The sequence below is a fragment of the Dipodomys merriami genome, unplaced genomic scaffold (assembly GCF_024711535.1).
Source record: "Dipodomys merriami isolate MVZ:Mamm:240054 unplaced genomic scaffold, mDipMer1.0.p SCAF_11, whole genome shotgun sequence".
In the NCBI taxonomy this organism is placed as follows: Eukaryota; Metazoa; Chordata; class Mammalia; order Rodentia; family Heteromyidae; genus Dipodomys; species Dipodomys merriami.
This window is the reverse complement of record NW_027202382.1, coordinates 40,836,544-40,856,923: the sequence shown is the minus strand read 5'-3', so window position 1 is coordinate 40,856,923 and position 20,380 is coordinate 40,836,544. Positions and strand designations below refer to the sequence as shown.

The 20,380-nt window shown below is 42.5% G+C and overlaps 1 protein-coding gene across 7 annotated transcripts in view; it reads left to right on the top strand.

Annotated features, from left to right (window-relative positions):
• Mapkap1 (MAPK associated protein 1) overlaps nt 1-20,380 on the top strand; it is a 242,154-nt gene that overhangs the window by 210,452 nt on the left and 11,322 nt on the right. For all 7 annotated transcript variants that reach the window (XM_070013663.1, XM_070013646.1, XM_070013636.1 and 4 more), the window contains one exon: nt 7,524-7,661. In XM_070013663.1, coding sequence (XP_069869764.1) covers nt 7,524-7,661 — 138 coding nt within the window. The remainder of the gene's footprint in view (nt 1-7,523; nt 7,662-20,380) is intronic.

The following is a 20,380-nucleotide window of genomic DNA, read 5'->3' as shown; positions in this document are numbered from 1 at the left end:
TGATATCGATTGACCGTGTATATTCAGCAAAATCCACTCTGGCCAAGAGTTGTTCAGTGCTGTTCCCAGGGGGCTCTTCCAGGCTTTTGTAAGCTCTAGGTGACCTAAAGACAAGAGGATTGTAGAATTGTATAAAAGGCTACTCCAGGATTTAACAGCACTGGGGCTTTTGTAGTCTTAAACTCAGAGTTGTAGGAAAATGATGAATGAACCACAGCTCGTGATGTCTAAGCAAATAAATAAAAAGTGTACTGGGAGACACACTGAAACACTGAGTGTTAAGTGCCCTAATATTTGCAAGGTGTTCTAGTTTTTGGAGGAGGTATATGAAGTATGCCTCAAGGAATTCTAGGGTATGCCTCTTCAGAGTCTAACGGTAGCTCCTGAACAATAAGAAACCCCTGGCTGCGGGGGCACACATCCTAGAATTAGCTAAGTGTGGACTTCAAGTCAGCTATACAGATGCTAACTTGGCTTGTCCTGGGCTGTTCCATATTCACCTTTCTGAGGTTCATCTCTAGTAATACTTCAGGTAATGATTACCTGTTTTGTGTACTGTATCATTCCATTTCCACGACACCCCAGGAATTGGCACTACTGCCCCCATTTTACAGAGGAGGAAGCCTAGGCTCAGTGAGGAAGCAGTATCTCTGCCTAGGAGAACACCAGTGCCGATGTGCCAGCAAAGTCCTTGTCTTCATAGTTCCAGGCCTGAGAACATTCTTCCTGATGCTGAGCTAAGCTCATGGAAAGTGTTGGAAGAAACATGGCCAGTGACACTGGTGATGGGGGATTATTGGATGATTCATAGAAACAACGTACTGGAACCTCAAGCTAGACGGTCCTTTTGGGCCCTTGTGCCTCCAGGGGTGCAAAGCAGATCCCCAGTGCTCGGGCCTGGGGCTAGGCAGGTCCTCGTTCACACCCCTTCTGTGGCTCCTTCCCAATCCTTGTCATTGGGTTTGTGTATCATTCCTCGGCTCCATGCCTGACTCCTGATAATCTTAGTTAATAGAAGCAGTCGTCACTAGCTGTGTGCCGGGCACTATTCCAAGCACGTCTCATGCCTTACTTTACTTAATCACCCCAAGCCCATTTTATAACAATTCACCCAAAGTCACATCTTAAGAAATGAGAAAACTGAACTTATGATTCCTGAATCTTCATAGCTAATCTGCACTGCTGCATTAAAGGGGTTCATTCTCCCTCTGATAGAGATGTTAGCACTCAACAAGCCACTGTTGGCAGGAAGACCTAACCAGGGGCTGCCCAAAGGGGGCTCTATCTATATTAGTAGAAGTTGATACGTGGTACTAATTTCCTTTTATGGAAATGTGGTTAGTTAAAACAGACGAGGGTCCCCTTGGGCTAACTCTAAAGCCTTGAACAAATAGTTCCCCCAGAGGGTTGTATATACATAGCGGTACATTTTGTTTATTTTGAGCTGTCTTGTTAAGGAAGGATTTATATGCTGGCATTGATATAGGACGGCAATCAGGCAGTGTTTTCCACCTTTGACAGTTGGTGTGATAGTTTGCTTCCAGTGAAGTTTGACTCACTGTATCTGGAGGCTGTCAGAGGAGAGCATGAAAAGGTCATGACGGATGGCAGTGGATAAGTGGGAAGAGAGGAGAGCTGGTAAAGCAGACAAATGGCCTCCCTTGTTTCTGAGAAAAGTGGCCACTTCAGGACTTCCATGTGCTCCTCTTCCTTACCTGCCATGACTCACCTGCTGATAGGGAAAGCTGATAGGGACATTGTTTTTGACAATAGCATAGGTTAGATATAATGGAGCTCACATGAGCTCTTCCCGTTAGCTCAGCCCTCTGTGTACTTGAGAGCTGCTATATGGAAGTATTCTACAACTCGTTATTATCTATTCATTATACTAGTCTTTCCCACATTTTAAAGGTTAGGATATGGGCATGATGATACACAGCTGTAGTTCCAGCACTCCAGAGTGAGAGGATCAAGGTTGAGACTAACTCGAGCAAAAAAACAAGTTATCAAAGACCTCCCTTCCCCATCTCCACCAGCAAACTGGACGTGGTTGCCATATGTATGTCAGCTGTTGGGAACATAAAGATAAAAGGATCACAGTCTTAGGCAGTCTCGGGCAAAAGCAAGACCCTCCATGGAATAAAGCACTGAGGGTATGGGTTAAGTGGTACAATGCCTTCCTAGCAATCATGAGGCCCTGAGTTCAAACCTGAGTACTGCCAAATAAACATAACTAAGTAAATGAGTAAATGTGTGTGTGCATTGGAAAAGAAAACTGAATGGTCAAATGGAAACTAAGTCAACTTTCTGTTCAGTGACAGTTATTGGATACTTGCCTGGTAGCCTTTTGCTTTGATCCTTAGCACCACACACACAAAGAAAACGGATTGTTTTTAATTTTTCTGAAGTTACTTCTAGAAAAGCACAAAGAAGAAAAAATGTAATCCCAGTAACCAGAGTTGACCTCTGATACACCTTAGAACATACCCCTTTTTGCCAGTACTAGGATTTGAACTCAGATCCTAGTGGTCCCTCAGCTTGTTTCACTCTGCTGGTACTCTACCACTTGATCTATACTTATGACTCTGATTTTTTTTTTCCTGGTTATTTTGCAGTCTTTTGGAGGTTTCTGCCTGAGCTGACTTCAAATTGAAATTCTCTACATCTCAGTCTCTTGAGATTGAGATAGGATTACAGGCACAAGCTACTGGCACCCGGCTCCTTTTGATCTTTTTAATATGTCTTTTTTCTGTCTCATTTTTGGCCCTACTGAGGTTTGAACTCAGGGCCTCTTCCCCTGAGTTCAAATGTGCAGGCACTGTACCATTTGAGCCAGGCCCTCAGCCCTTTTGCAGATTCACTGTAGTTATTTCAAGGATAAATTCTCTTGATTTTGCCTAGGGCCACCCTGACAGCCTCAGACTACAATCCTCCTGAATAGCTATGATTACAGACATGTACCACTATGCTTGGCCACTATACTTTAAATCCAAATTACTTAAGATAATGCATAAATAACACTTTACAGAGTACCTTTGCTTTCCCTTCAGAGACTATATGAAAATGAACACTTTAGTCAAGGAAAACCATACACTAATAAGTTTGCACTTGTTAGCACATGTGAATATTTCCTTGTTCCTCAGTGAAAACAGTGTAGACTGCCTGGCAAAGTTCCTTGTAGTGTCTTCTTGACCTATATCAGTGAAGCCTTGCCCAGCCATGAAATGAACCAGGACTTGGGGACTGGATGCCTGTGAGTATGTTTCTGACTGCAGACAAGCCCCCTTGCTGCATAGCACCTTCTGAGGTGTGCTGTGTAGAACATTAGCACAGTTCCTGCACAACCACGTAGTGGCTTAACAAAGGGGTCCTGGGTTCAGATTCCAGTTTTGCCTCTCAGGAGCTGGCTGATCTTAGGCAAGCTCCTTAACTTGGACACAGGCACAAGCTCTGCTGGCTCTTGTTGGAGTGGGGTAATGTTAGTTGTGTTAAACTGCTGTAGACACCTATTGGGTCTGAGGTAAGGACTGTTGCAAATGATTCCTGTGCTGGAGCCTTCTGACTCAAGAGCAGCTGTGAGCTCTTCCTGCTAGGGTTGCACTTTTTGCTCTTTTCCTGGTGGCAAAAGACCTCTCAGTGCTTCACCATCCCAGGGAAGCAGGGCTGCTTCAGGCCCAGAACTCACCTCCTTCCCTTACAGTCACAGCAGCATTGGCCAGTGGGCCAAAGCTCCCCAGTTGAGAGTCCTACCAGCCTCCTCTCCACACTGCATCATACTGCCCCACATCATCCCTGTGTCTGGCCTGGACTGTGGTAGACATCAGCCGCCTAACTCATCTCTCTCCAAAAAACTGGCCTCTTCCAACAAGAAGACCTTTGGACCACAGATACAGCTCAAGTGGTAGAGTGCCTTCCTAGCTAGGCCTGGAGTGCAAAAACCTAGTATCATTATAAATATATATATATATATATATATATAATTTATTTATATGTGTATGTATAGTCAAACCAATCAGTTGTTTCAATGATTGGTTTGAAGATGAAAAGCAATAATTTAAAAGAAGACATGGGACTCCTCAAGTACCCAGATACCCCCAGGCCAGGTGCTAGGATTCTCTTCAGCAGTGGGGTGTAGGTGTGATCCTCAGACCCTCCCAGCCCAGATGCCACCGGATGCCAGCAGGAGTACCCAGCAGGGCTCAGCTTTGAGAAGCTGAGACTCACATCAAGGTGGAGTGAAATTATTTAATGTACAAAGGATTTTTCTCATCAGGAAAGATTCCCCTACAGGTAGGTTCCTTTAAATAGTGACTCCTCTAGGCAGGCAAGAGTTTTACAGATCATTAACTACTTGACAGAAAGCCTGCAGGGCAGAGAAACTTAAAACTGAAGTGTTGGGAGCCCCTGCCAATTACAGATCAATCCTGAATGAAGATAAAGTATCACTGGAACTAGAAATCAGTGGGAAAATGCAATCTACTTCCGGAAAAAAAAACCTGATTTACATGCGTCTTTTGTGCAACAACCGATTGTTTAACTGGTGTCCCACCTGTCTACCCATTACATTCATCTCCACATCTCCATTTCCAAGCCCCAATCTTGGGGTTCCCTCTGTGAACGGCATCTGCACAGGAACCCTAGGAAAGGGCATCATTGAGAAAGTGGTCTGTGGCCAAGCAGACTTAGGAAACTGATGCAGAGATACCGCCTGTAATGGATGAACTCCACCAGAACAATTTGCAGATAAAAATAATAGAAGTTAAAGTGTACTTTACATGATAAAAGAAAGATGAAAGAGGACGAGAGTCTGTTACATCTGAGATGGTTACACAAGTCCTGCTTTGTGAAGTAGGCTCCGTTGAAAAGATTGATGCAATGGGGAGTGACCTTGGCTTGGAGCAGGAGCTGGTGATGTATGTATGAGCCTCTCTCTGCTAAATGGACCCAGATTTGTAGCACTAATATACATGGGGGCCCAGAACCAAACTCAGTGCAGCAATAAATCAACAGCCACTTTGGGTGTCATTTCTGGTTTATATTCCACTATTGTTCTATCACTTTAATTCATGTCACTATCATCTTTTCATCTGGAACAGTTTTATATAATTTTCCAGTGGAGTTACCTGACAAATCCTATCAAATTAACAAGGTACATTAACAATATTGACTGACTACAGCTTTGAGAGCTGCAGGGCCATAGAACAAATTTTACTCTGTTTCTCTCTGGTGGTGATTTTTTTTTTCTTATTCTCTTTCTGGAATGTGGGCTGGGGTATATTCCACATAAGAGATAAACACATTTATTTTACTGTGTGCATTTTGACTTTTATAAATATCAAAATAAAAAGCAGAATAAGGAGAGTGCATATTCGCATGTACACACACACACACACACACACACACACACACATACACACACACACACACACACACACACACACACACACACACACACACACACACATCATTACCAGTGACCATACCTTAAGTTCCTTTCTTCTTTCAGGGAACTATAGAAATGTCCTAATCCTTAACAATTAATGACCAGATTGGAAGCAAGAGTATAACTGGGTAGTCGTAATCTGTTTTAAGTGAAAAGTAATAAAACTGGTCTGCTGATAGATTCTTACCTTCCTGAAGTCATCTAGATCTGAGCATCTGAGTCAACTGGACTTAGGACATTATGCCTAATTGACATTTGACACTCGTGCCACAAGTGTTATGACAAACTCCAGCATCCAATTAACAAAACAATACCGGTTGTTGGTCTTGTCACAGAATCGCCCTGTAGTAGCCAGAGCTAGACAGCCAGCACTGTGTGGTCTTCTCCAAAAATACTGCCCTCATCCATCCATATACACTTTCTGCCATTATCTTAACTGGGATTCAGAATTTAGTCATAAAATAAAATTGAAATGAATGACAATGGTAATGGGCCTTATTACTAGGGTTATGTTTATATTTTTCATTTTAAATCTGCTGTCAGACTGTAGTTGTTAGGTATGGCCATATTTTGGTGTTAGGGGATAAGGATGTTAATTGAGCTATCTCTTTTATATGCTTCTTTTGGCTTATTAATTTCTCTGCATTTGGCTCAAAAAAAAAAATGAGTAAGTGTGACCTATAGGCTAAAACATGTCAGGCTTGATTGTCTTTTCTATTTCAGTATTACAGTTGGTTATCTTAATTATTTCTTACATCTTGGCTTCATTTTGCTTTCTTTTTTCCTCTCTTCATTTTGACCTTGACCTTTAAACCATGGTCAAAAAATTAATTAATTTTAAAGCTCCCTATTAGGGGGCTCACTCCAGAGGGTTTTTGTCTCACTTGATGAACAGATTCCTCAGTTTTCAGTGAAAGAGGAAAAAGGGTATCAGCAGAGCATGTGCTTCTCTGAAATACCAGGAGATCAAGCACTGTGCATGTCCACACAGGTCCCGGATGCCTCCCTTCCTGGGGCTCCTCACATCCAGTCACTGGATGGCAAGATTTGTGTATTAAAGCCCTGGAAAGAAAACCTGAAGTTCTCATGTTAACATTATAGCTTTTTGCTTATGAACTCTTTGTTGCATGAAGCTCATAGCCAGTGCTGAGTCTCCTCAGCAGAAAGGCAGTGACCTCCACCACCTGAGAGCAGGCTACAAGACTTGAACTTCAAATGTTTTGTGTAAAAGACCCTTTGGTCCCTCTGTGACTTCCCTTAAATATAGCTGGGACAATGTTTTAGTTTCACAGATGAGAAGTGCCCCCTTCCCCTTTTTAGTGTATAAGATTTTTCCAGGTCAGAAACTTTTCATTGGTAGCTTAGGCATGAATGGTGTTACTCTATCTACCCCAGATTTATTTTTTTAATTCATGAAGCCAGGTGCCAGTGGCTCCCACCTTTATTCCTAACTGCTGAGAAGCTGAGATCTGAAGATCACTGTTCTTTTGGTTCCATGCCAGCCCAAATAGGATAGTCCATATGACTCTTCTTTCCAGTTAACTAGCAAAAAGCTGGGAGTAGAGGTGCGGCCCAAGTGGTAGAGTGTGTAAGCCTTGAGCACAAAAGCTCAAGGACAACCCCTAGGCCCTGAGTTCAAGTGCTAGGACCAGAACAAATAATAACATAAATTTTTAAATAATAATCATCAAAATTATTTTGTAAATGGTTCTATACTATATTTTATTTTGATATAGAAATAATGTAGTTAACAATTTGTAGGTGAATTCTATATTGTATCTGTTACATCTAAAAAGATATGTGTAATTATGAGTTCTTATACACACACACACATACACACGCACGCGCGCGCACACACACACACACACACACACACACAGGAAACCAGACTGCAACTTCTATGTGCCCTTTAGAGTCTCTGTCTATCATAAGAAGCCTCTGGCTTTTCTAAAGCCCCAAGTAAGAGCAAATGTGCATCCAATTCAGGACTTATAAAGCAGGGCAAATAACCACACTGAAGTCACTTACACTTTCCACTTCTCATAGCTTCTTTTCTTTTGTCCTTCCCTTGGCCTTACAGGTATCTCTGGAGACAAAGTAGAGATAGATCCTGTTACGAATCAGAAAGCCAGCACTAAGTTTTGGATTAAGCAGAAACCCATCTCAATCGATTCTGACCTGCTCTGTGCCTGTGACCTTGCTGAAGAAAAAAGCCCCAGTGAGTAGTCCCTTTTATTTATGTCTCCTTTCTCTCTTCTCCTCTCTTCCCCTCTGTGTGCTGGGTGCCAGGAGAATATATTACCACCGTGTCCTTTTTTCCTTGGGTCTGTTTAATTCATTACCAGAAATTTCTTTTAATCAAACGGGATTGTGTTAGGTGCCCAGAGCCTTACGTGAGCCCCCGTTCTATTAGGCGTTGGTGGCAGCAGTGAACCTCTCAGCTATGCCCTGGAAACTTGAACCCATAAAAACCCTCATTTCACATTGTGTTCCTGTTCTCTTCCCATCTGGGGAACTTAACCAGTCAGAACTGGACCTGCTTTCTTTCCAGCCAGATCGGGGAAAGCTGGGGAAATTCCTGTGGCCGCTGAAGCTTAGATTTAGATATCCATCCTGTCCAAAGTGTCAGTGTCCCCAGATTGTTGGCAGTCCATGACCTCCCAGCTCATAACTATACTCCTGCCCGGTCCTACACAAGAGGCTCCTGCATTGGCATTCCTCTGCTTAAATTATCAAAGTACATGCGGTTTGGGCATGCATTTGGTAGTTAAGTAATTGAGTTTAGTGTTTAGATGGATCACTTAATCATCTTTACAAGTCTAGTCCTATCAAGAAGTCAAAAGGATATAGATGGGCTGGGAATGTGGCTTAGTGGTAGAGTGCTTGCCTAGCATGCAGGAAGCCCTGGGTTCAATTCTCAGTACCACACAAACAGAAAAGGCCGGAAGTAGCACTGTGGATCAAGTGGTAAAGTGCTAGCCTTGAGCAAGAGAAGCTCAAGGACAGTGCCCAGGACCTGAGTTCAAGCCTCAGGACTGGCCAAAAAAAAAAAAAAAGGACATAGATCTCACTGTAGTCCCCAATGGAAAAAAAAAATGTGATGTTAAATGTTCATTATTTGCTTAGAGAAGGCAAGGCTAGAGTATATTGGTGCTCAAACTGTGATACATCTCAGCATTACTGTGGAGCCACCCGGCACCTACCCCAGGAAATTCTGGTTCTGTACCTGAGCATCTAACTTTTGTTAATCTCCTATGTTCCAGTGTCCACAGACTTGGAGAACAAATATAAGAAATTATATACTCAAAAGGAATAATAAAAAATGTTAAGGCCAGCATCTTTAGTCATACAACTAAAAATGGGCCTGAAGAGCCATTAGGAGGCTCACAGACTGAGCATATCCACATACCTCAGACACAGGAGGTATTGAATTTCTTTGTCAAATCCAGGTGTGCTAGGCTCTATCTTCTCTGTTCAGCTCAGCTACCAGCTTGGCATGAGAAAAGAATTTGAAAGAATTTATTGGAGGGGCTAGAAAGGTGGCTCAGTGGTAGAGTCCTTGCCTTGCATGCATGAGATCCTGGGTTCAATTCTTCAGCACCACATAAGCAGAAAAAGCCAGAAGTGGCGCTGTGGCTCAAGTGGTAGAGTGCTAGCCTTGAGCTGAAGAGCTGAGGGACAGCGCCCAGGCCCAGAGTTCAGGCCCCACAACCGACAAAAAAAAAAAAAAAAAAAAAAGGAAGAAGAAGAAGAAGAATTTATTGGAATATGGGGAAGGAAAGATGGAAGAGAGGGAGGGAGGGAGGAAGGAAGGAAAGAAGGAAGGAAGGAAAGAAGGAAGGAAGGAAGGAAGGAAGGAAGGAAGGAAGGAAGGAAGGAAGGAAGGAAGGAAGATGGCTATCCCATTCCTCCCTGTTCAGCTATCCCTGTTGCCCCTTGAGGCTTTTACAATGTAAAATGGCAGCATCCAAGGCTGCTGGACTCCCTGTACTTTGGGAAATGTCTTAACACACACCCTCCCGTTCGGTAGCCAGGAACAATGTCATTGTTCTTGCATCTTTCCAAGAACTGAAGATGCTTTGAAGAGGGACATTCTGTAACTTCTCCATGTCTCTGAGAAATGCAAGGCCAGTGCCTGTGTGCTGCATAGAAGGATGAGCTGAAGTGGCAAGGTTAGGGAAAAAAACTGGAAGCAGGATTTAGATTTCCCTCACACTTACACAGCCACTCGCTGTGCCCAGGAAGGCTTTGCTTTGGGCAGTGGGGTTACAGATGTGACATATCAGATAGTAGGGAAGGAAGGAAAGAGTCACAGCCACCAAACTCCCAGTCACCTCATGGGATCTGTCAAGAAGTAGTTACTACCCATCGGCCTTCATGGGCTCGGTTCCCAACGTTGAGGACACAGAATAGATACTGGCTGCCATCTCTGCACTGACAATCTCACAAGAGGTTTTTGTGGCACTTTCCATTATATTGGACAGTTCAGTGTAAAAACTGCACAGTGGGTTTCTCAAAGGTTTCCTTGGCTCTCACTGTGTCCAGAGATTTAGAAATCATGACAGTTCCCTGAATAACTGGCTCTCCTCCTGCACACACTTCCCAAGTCCCCATTCCCGGTAGCAGTGCCTCAGACTGCAGTCTCTCAGCTGAGAGGTTCTTGAGAGGCCCTCCGGCATGTATCTTCGTGTGTGTACACGTCTGTGTCAGGCCGGATTGAGCATAAGGCCTTCCCTTCCACCAAAGTGGTCTCTGCATTTAAGAAGTTCATAGGTAAGAGGATTTTTTACTGCTTTATTTTAAAAAATAAACAAAGACTTGGAAATTGTAGACATAAAATAAAATTTAAGACTCCTCAGCCTAGCTTTTGCCGACATGGCAAACCACTGACCACTCAGGCCTCATATCCCAGAGTTTCTCCTCCCGAATTTGGGGGGTGGTCGCTGTGAACCTCATGTCCTATTCCTTCTCCTATTCCTACTGCCTGGACAAAACCTTCCACACTGACCCTCCTCTGGTTTACACACCTTCTACCTCTCTTATTCAACACATACATTTCTCAAGAGCCAGCCAGGGCCAGTCCTCTCTGCTAACTTCACCCTAGACTTCGGTACAGACCCCTGTATAGCACACTGACCGTGCTTATCTGTGTGAGGTCAGCCCCCACTTCCTACTGAGCTAATGCACCCAAGCCCCCATCCATAGCCCCCGCAGAGTTGTGAATGTTTGCTGAGCTTAATAAGGTCAGAATTTAGACACTAAAACTTATTCCACATAATTTATGTTGCAGAGTGCCCAAATAAGGCTGTATTAAATGAATCAGATTGATGCGATGTGTTTTTTATGATTTCCAGTATCTTTACCAAATTAATTCAGTGACTTACTCTAAAAAGTTCATCCTCAGACCACAGAATTAATCTATGGGGCTGTTTCTTTTTCTTTCCTCCTTTTTTTTTTTTTTAAAGGATTAATGGTAACCCTTTTTATCTTTTGTGTCTGTTGAACCTTAGAAAAAAGTTATTTTAACAGCACTAAAGAAATGAAAGTCACTATATTTCATAAGTTTAGCCTGTGATTTTTATCAGCATAGTGATGTATGTTTTGAGCTGAGTTTACATCAAAAATTATTCTTGGGCCTTCTTGAATGAATTATGGCAAAGAGAGTCTAGAAGTAGATAAGGTTTTTGATTTCTGCAATATATTTCTTTTTCATGTTTTTATCTTTCATAACACAAATGTCTTGCTGAAGACTGGAATGTGTGACCAACTAGAATAATTTAGTTGTGAAAACAGAGCAGACGTGTTATTACTCCGCCTTCTTTACAAAAAGGCATTAAGAGTTGGGAGGATAATGAAGTTGTCCCCCGTCTTATTTGAGACATGTTTGTCAGAATTTTGAACGGGAAAGAAGTGGTTTTTAAACCCTTCGAATATGGCCAGTTTGCAGTGTTTATTGAGAAAGCCTCTGTCAAGTCATTAATTTGGTCGTCATAAAGAACACAACTCAGTTTAATTGATGCTGTATCCCAGAAGTGTGTGAATAGCTGACTTGGCAAAGGGACTGAGCATTAGAGCGCCTGCAGTGAAACACATAATTACATAGACTGTGGAGTCCGAGAGGCCCTTCAGTGGCTCTCCTCCCTTTCCCCTCTGCTTCTCCCTCTCAGGTTAGGTTCTCCGAAGGAAGATTTATCACTCTGTCCCTTTGAGTGTTTAAGGACCTGGAACTTAATGACTAAATAGATACATGCCTAGGAAAAAAAATGTACATATAAATACAGACTCCTAAAAGACTCAAGAATGTCTATGTATCACAAGCCCTGTGAAATTAAGAATAATTCCTGCCTTTCTAGATTTAAAGGGGGGGGGGGGAAGCATGCTACCATTATTATTCAAATCAGTGATTTCTCAGTCTGGCTTGCCACTCTCCATGATATGGATGCCACAGACCTCTTAAAAGATGAATTAATTTTAATTCTTCTTAGCTGATCAAGGATGTATATAGCACACAGAGAAGAGAGTATTTCTATATCAGAAACTGCCGTGGTTACATTGTTTCAGAGCAGTCATTTCCACCTCATACAGGTATGGAAATAGACGGGATGCCAGGGACTCTTTCTAAATGCTAACCTCCATTTCCAGTGCTGAGACAAAAGCCAGGGTCCTCTCTATGAATATGGTACCCATCTGAGATCTCAGGCTCTGCTGTGCCAGGTTTGGCCTCATCAGAAGAGGGCTGTGCAGGTTCAATCTTTAAAGGAAGTAGCCTATCATTAAGAAATGAGATTTAAACCTTAATAAAGTAGCTGTCGTCTTTATGGCCAAAAAGAGCTCTGTATCTCAATTAAGTATAGATGATATAAAATCTTAAGGAAGCAACATAATAGAGGTAACCTGATTACATTCTCTTGCAATAGTGTAATTTAAAGGAAATCTGATTCTGTTGATGCTGGTTAGGTTGGTAGGGCATTTTTATTTTGTTTTGTTTTGTTGTCTAAAATACTGTTTGGAAACAGCGAACTCTTTGGGCTTCCGCGTTCGACTCTGGTGAATAGAACTTGCAGGAGATTAAGACTGAGCTCAATGAGCTGGTCTTATTGTGACCTCTCACTTAAATGAATCTTTCTTTTCATAAGTACTTGACAAGATCTGTAAAGTAGTGTATTTAATTTACTAATTAAATTAAAGCTACTGAATAATGATTTGTCTACATTGATTTAGCTTAAATAGAAAAGATCAGCATTGTTGTGATCTTCAGCAACCTTAATGGGCAAGCCAGTTAGACACAAAGGCCCCTTGTGTCTGTGGGTCAGAGTACATAGGTAAGCCAGGGCAATGATTGAATCGCCCGCCGCACCCTGCAGTCGCAGCTCTCCCCAGCCTTCCCAGTCCATTGTTGCACTGGGCTTAAGAGAATGTTAACGCGGTAATAGGCACGGGGCCTTCCCCATTATACGTCTTGCTATCGAGCGGTTCTGCATGACTAGTTAAAGAAGATGGCAAGAAGATTAATGAAAGCCAGGCTAATACAGAAGGGGGTACTTTTGCAAGACTTCTACAGAGGAGATATTAGAGCTGAACCAGAGCTTGGCTTTTTCTTTATCCTGTGACCTTTGAACCTGCCTTACTGTTGAGAGCTGCCAAGGAAGTCGACATTTTGATTGATGTTGGTACACGAGTCAGTCTTTCCCATTGAATTCCACATCTGCACGAAAATAGCTTTTCCAGCAGAATTCATACTGGCTAGAAGTGATAGCCAAATTGATGGCTGAAATGCTTTTATGTAGTTTTCATTTAAACCTAAAGGTATTTGATGGTTTAATTCAGTATCCAGTTTTCATAGATTATATGTATTCACTTATATGGTCTTAATGGGTACATCAACCCAAAGTGAAAGACCAACATTAAGAGTGTTTTAAGGTTTGCAAACACAGCTCCAAGCAAGCTTTGTGAGGGAGCAAAAGCAGTCATCAGACAAATGTTGCACAGTCCTTAAAAAAGAAAAATCAGTCCAACGGACTAGGGAAACTGACTTTAAGTTGTGTATAAATAAAGCAAAGTGTCTGTTTTGGGAAGGAAGAGGTCTGAAATCTCTATATGCACCCTAGCTGAGACCCAGCATGGGGCTCCATGTCCTTTGGACAATAGCATTCCATATGAATCATTATTACTTGATCATCATTACTTGTAAAACATCTGTGTGCAGATACAAACCTGTTCACGTGTGCTTTTATTCTGTTATCTTGTATATGGGGCTAACCACTGTATGGGTCTTTGTGTCTGTTTCTGTGTATGTGTGTCTGTGCTTTCTGATTGCATCCTTCACCCCTCTTTCAACAAAGAAATACAGGGAGAGTGGCAGAAAGATTTGTTACTAAAATCAAGTCAGCTTGGCACATCCCAGTCCATATTTGACCACCTGGTTTCTTTTCTCCTCATTCAACAGGGACAGTTCCAGTTAAGAACACACTCATACATATTCTCTCTGACATGGTAGCTCTAGTTTCTGGAAGAAGAAATACTTGGGATTTTATTGGATTCTTCAGATGTTCCTGAGAATGAGAAGAATGAGAGTGAGGTTAGAGGGTAGGTGTTGATGGCTCCTAGCTCAAAAGGGCTACAGCCTGTCCTTAGCTCTCAAGACTCCCAGAAGTCTGTAGACACTCCAAACAGTTGGTAGGCAAACTGGGTTGTATTCTTATCTTCTGACGAGGACTTACTTCTTAGGTTCCAGATCAAATACAGTAAGTACTGCCTGATTACAGAACACAACAGACTACCATATTAAATGCCCCAGTTATTGAATTGCCTTTTCATAAGAGTACTCTGGAGCACAATCAGGAGCAGGCAGCGCCTCATCCTTTAACAGATATGTTTCCTAGCCCTATTAAAAGGGGTCTTCATCTATCCTGTCAAAGGGAGTCTGCTGGGGTTTTTTAGTTTAATTACACTATCCAATTAAAACTCCTTGCTGCATTTGGATGCGCCTCTCCTTGGGCCTGAGTGGATATGACATTTACAAGGCTCGCCTTTCAAGCAGACAATAGTGTGATTGATGAGGTGCACGTTCGGTGAAGGAGGCAAGAGCTGTGGAAGTGCTGCTTAGTGCGTTTTGATTTATTTATCATCTTCTTCCAAAACAAGGGAGCTGCCTAGGAGACGGGTTTAGGCAACCAGGGGACCACCTCAATTTTTCCTATAAAATGGGAGGGAAAAGACCTGCATGTGGTACAGGATTAAGGTGGAGAAAAACTATAAGCCTGGGGCTAGTTTGTATCCTCCGTTGCCAGCTCTGTTCTTAGGGTCTTTGACTGAGTTTGGTTTCCAGTAAGTTCAAGCTTCAACAGCTGTTAAGTAGGCCATCACTGTATTTCAAACGCAAGTTTGCCAGGGCTGGAGAACACTGCTGGCCAAGTCAGCCTGTGACCCCTAGACTGACCTAGTCATCATCAGCTGACACCTGACTTGCACTAGATATGTCTCATTAGGCCCTCAGCTGCATCCTCCAGAAATCCAGCAGCTGCTAAAGAGCTGGAATCAGGACTCAGGGTTCTTCTCTAACTCTGCCTAGGCACATTGAATGTTCAAAGTTGTTTCTGGAATTTGGAATCGGCTAAGAGCAAGTATGGCTCTTCAGTAAAAACACATGGAGGCACAGTGGGGGCCTTTTGAGGTTGTAGTGACAAGGTAAACCCAGCATCTTGCTCTTAAACTACCCTTGCTGTTTCTGCTCAGCTGATAAATGAAGAACAATGCACTTGTCTCTGTGATTCCTAGAAAAGATTCAGGTCTGTGCAAGGAGTTTAGGAGGTAAGAGGCTGCCTTCCAAGCTCACAGACAGTTGACAAAAGAGCACAGCTCCACATACTCCACATTGCTCACGGGCTCATTGGACATGTTGGCCCAATGCATAGGTTATCTGTGTTGGTGAGTAGAACTGCCTGGGGGACATATACTCAGTGAGTGTTCTTACATTCCTGATCTATTTTCTTCATCTCTCCTAGATGTATTTAACAAGAAAGAATTTGCTTACATAAATAGACTATTGATATAGTGGAGTAGAAAACCTTTTGAGCCCAGGGCTTGAACTCAGTATACTTGCATACTCTCCTGCTTCCCCCTTCCCTCTCTACTTTTTTCACTCATGATTGGTGTTCTACTACTTGTCCCATGCCTTCAGTCAGCATATCAACTCTTTTCATCCTTGGAGAAGCTGCATTCTCACTGTTAACTTTCCACTTAATTGTTGACTTGGACTTTATGAGCCCACAATAACAAAACAATTATCTAGGCCTGATGACAATTTGCATATATTTGCATTTCTAGGATTTTGATTACCATTTTCCTCAAATTCATTCTTTTTTAATTTTTAACATGGAAGAGACCCTAATTGAGAAGAGGGTAAAAGCAGGGGCTGTTCCCCACTGAAAACTCTGTGTGACAGATCTCTCAGCAGGATAAATGATGAGGAAAATCTGTTTTCCCTTGCCTCCTGCCAAGCTCCAAATTGTATTTTCATAATAAATAAATGGAGTGCTTAGGTTTTAAGTTACTCTCATAGTCATGGAAAAAGTAAACCATACTTTCATTAAAATCAAAATGTGTATCGCCTAGAAGACTCCATATGCAACTTCCAAGACAAAGTGACTGCTGCCAGATTAGCCTTTCTATCATAAGTGTCCAGGGAACTGGACAGAATATTTTTTAAAACCCATTTCAGACATTGGAAAACAGGCAGCACAGGCACAGATGCTTGAGAGAGAATCAAATACGGTTAGACCATCGCCTCAGTTCTCCACCAGAGCTTCTCAGGCAGACAGAACCTTCATGGGCTGGGAGACCAAGGAGAGCTGGGATCTGAAGCCACGGAAGTTGCAGGCAAAGAATACAAGGAAGAGGCACACTGCGAAGGAGCACTTGGAAGAACCCTTTCCATGTCAGTGTGGGCTGAGCTATGGGCTACTGGAGAATAGATATCAACCACACTGGGGCATCTGAGACACTTAGTGACTCCACTGAGGCCCTGCCTTAGGAGTAGAGCCACACTATCCCTAAAGAGACAGAGCTGTAAAAGGCATCTTGAGGCTGGGGTGTGGGGGGGAGGGGCCAGGGAGGGAGAGTCAGTAGGCCCTGTGTGCCATCCTCAACATGTCAAAAAATAAAATTAAGAAAACTTCTTGTAAGTAGAATCTTGAAAGGATCCCAAGCAAATGAGCTGCCTGCCTCAACAAAGCCCACTACTCTCTAAAGGACAGCAGCCCACATGAACACCCTACCATGTAACATTTACTGTCCAGCATTTAATACAATTTTAGGTGTACAAAGAAACAGGAAAACATGTTCTGTAACCAGGTAGAAAGCTGAAATAGCTCTATAAAAATAGAGCCAGAAGTGGCAAGAATAATAAATTTGCAGGCAGGTTTGCTTTAAGATAGCTATTATAAATATGTTCATGGACGTAAAGGAAAATAAGAACTCAAAAGAAGAGAAATAAAAACTATTTTAAAGTACTAAATGGAAATTCTAGAGCTGAGAAAAATAATTCCTGACCTAGAACATTCACTAATGGGAGAAACTTTGGAAGATTAGAAAAAGACCAGCAAATGAGCTATCTATTGCTACATAACAAATTACCCCCAAAATTTAGTGACTTAAAGCAAGAATATATTTATATATACCAAGAGCAACTTATGTGCTTCATGCAGAGGTGACATCAAGAGATTTTGAAGCATTTTTTGGTATGTGAGCAACTGATGATGGTTGCTCCACTACCCATTCAGGAAAAAAGGAGAGACAGAAAGAGGGAGGAAAAGAAAGAAGGAAAGAAAAGGAAGGAAGGAAGGGAGAGAAGCAGGGAAAAACTAACTGGAATCAAGACACCAATCTTGGAAGCTCCACAAAGGCTAATAAGCAGGATAAATATAAAGAAAACCACATCAAGGCACATTGTAATCAAATTACTGAGAACCTGCGATAAAGAGAAAAATCTTGAAAGCAGCCAAAGAAAGAAGCTGTGCTACAAAGAACCACCAAGATCAGGATGATGGCTGACTTCCCATCAGAAGTAATGCAATCCAAAAGACAATGGAGTGACATCTAACACACTAAAATAAGATCTGCCAACCTGAACGTCTATATTCAGTGAACTATCCTTCAGAAGTAAAGGTGAAATAAAGATGAAAGAATTTGTTACCATCAAACCTTCACTATAAGAAATGTTAACAGGGGGGGGGGGGGGGACAGGGAGGCTTCTATGGCTCACACCTATAATCCTAGCTACTCAGGAGACTGACCTGAAATCTGAGATTCAGAAGATCTGGGGATCCAAAGATCATAGTTCAGAGCCAGCTTGGGCAGACAAATTAAAGAGACTCTTACCTTCATTTAACCAGCAAAAGACAGGAAGTGGAACAATGGCTCAAGTGGTAGAGCGCCAGCTGTGAGCAAAAGTACTAGGCCCTGAGTTTAAGCCCCAGTACCACAGGTATTGAAAAAAAAAAAAAAAGAGCTGGGGAAGAGGGATTACTAGATGGAAAACCAAGTGTACGTCACAAAATTAATTAATAGGGCTGGGAAGGTGGCTCAGTGGTAGAGCGCTTGCTCAAGGCCTTGGGTTCGATTCCTCAGCACCACATAAGCAAAAAGAAAAAAGCCGGAAGTGGCACTGTGGCTCAAGTGGTAGAGCGCTAGCCATGAGCTGAAGAGCTGAGGGGGCAACGTCCAGGCCCAGAGTTCAGGCCCCACAACCAGACCCAAAAAAAAACAAAAACAAAATTAATTAATACACCTAAGGTGTCACTGTTAGTAACTGTCTAGGAGGGCTTGAGCAGGGACTGGCAAACTGGCCCATAGGCTAAATCAGGCCTACATCCTCTTTCCTCAGGGTCTGTGAGCTATGCATGGTTCTTGCTGTTAAACATTTACAGTTGGTTTGATGACAGGGAACATTAATTTTGAATGCCATTTAGGTAAAATATTATTTTCCTCCTGAAGGGAAAATAATATATATTCTTATTAGCCATCCTGTATTGCTGCCTCCCCTCACCATATATTCAGTTATATTTTTGTCAAGAAAAGGGAAACTTTTTTCTGTCTTCTTATATAAGTATCTACAAAGTATCATTTATTTTGCCTCTGGCCCACAAAACCCAAAATATTTCCCCTTTGGTCTTTTAAAGAAAAGATTGGTTTATATTAAAGAGTAGAAGTAAAAACAATAGAGATGGTCTGGCAGTTGAAGCGGTGTGTTACCTAGCTCTTGTAGTAACTCCGTTGGTTTACCTGAACTTTATTATAGAAGTCTAAGATCGCTGGACATATCAGAGGATTCCTTAATCCTGACAGCATCTCTGGGAGGAGATACCATTCATATTTTTTGAATATGTTTTTTTGGGGGGATCTGGTTTTGGGGCCTGAACTCTGGGCCTGGGCACTCTCCCTCAGCTCTTCAGCTCAAGGCTAGCACTCTACCAGTTGAGCCACAGCAAAAAGCCACTTTCGGCTTTTTGCTTTTTGCTTATGTGGTGCTGGGGAATCGAACCCAGGGCCTCATGCATGCAAGGCAAGCGCTCTACCACTGAGCCACCTTCCCAGCCCCACCATTCATATTTTAAAAGTGAGTGCTCACCTGTCCACACTTACATATGCATGGTGGCAGTCTGTGGAAGATCACCCCGCCCCCCAAGTCAGTGTAAAATTATGTTCAAACACATTTCATCCATGATTGGTTATCTGTTTTTTCTTCCTAAAGCTTATGAAATGCAAGAAAATCAAGAAAATAATAGAATCAAGTTAAATTAAGGGCATTGGCAAGTGGAGGCAAAAACAGACATGAAAGCCAAAACGATCACACCGTGCAGAGCCACCTAAGCCTGGCAGCATGGGGCAGTTGTGTGGCAGAGCAGAGCTTTCTGCAAACCTCAGAAGACCACAGTATTCAGGACTTCTACTGATGAACATGATAGATTGATAATTAATTTTTCCTCTAACACTTAAAGAAAAGTGTCTGACAGAGGATTGCAGTACTTGAAATAGGAAAGAGGTTTTTGCCAGCAAGCTCTCCAAGCCAGAGATTCTGGGTACAGGAGGCCTCCCAGTGAGGACTTGTAAATTCAAACTTGTCATCAGCTGACAGCCCCCTTTCCCCCCCACCGCACCCACCCTCCCTAACCTGAAGGGAAATTTTCTAGATGCAAAACTTGTTTCTTTTTACTTCTCTAAAGTCTGAAGAATAAGACTTAACCAATGCTTGATTACTGAAATACCATGTGATCTTTTGTTGAAACAACTGAGACATGAATATGGTCTCAAAAGGCCCCATAAGCCATTGTTTTTCATTTGTTTCTTGAAGTCTACAGGAGTATATCTTCTCACATAGAAGTGGAATACTTGCCTCAAGGAAAAGCATTTATATAACTTAGTAGCCAGCCATCTGTTTCATAGGACAGTTTTTTGTTTGTTTTGGGGTTTTTTTGGCCAATTGTGAGAGCTGTCCCTGAGCCTCTTTGTGCTCAAAACTTGTGCTCCACCATGAGCCATAGCACCACTTCGGTTTTTGAATGGTTAATTGGAGATAAGAGTCTCACAGGGACTTTTCTGTCCAGGCCAGCTTCAAACCACGATCCTCAGATCTCCTCCTGAGTAGCTAGGATTACAGATGTGAGCCACTGGTGCCCATCTTGGGACAGTATTTTTATCTGAAAGAACGACCATCAAACTTTGGTTCTCCAAACCAGGTGTTGTAATCCTGACTTCAGAGATCAGGCAGCTGTGCATGTTGGTACCTGCCCATCATCCCAGTGGTGTGGGAGGCTACTCGATCAGGAAAATCTCAAACCTCTTGCGCTGGGTGAAGGCAAAAACCTTTCCTCAAAAACAACTAGAGAAACCAGGTGCCGATGGCTCACGCCTGTAATCCTAGCTACTCAGGCTGAGATC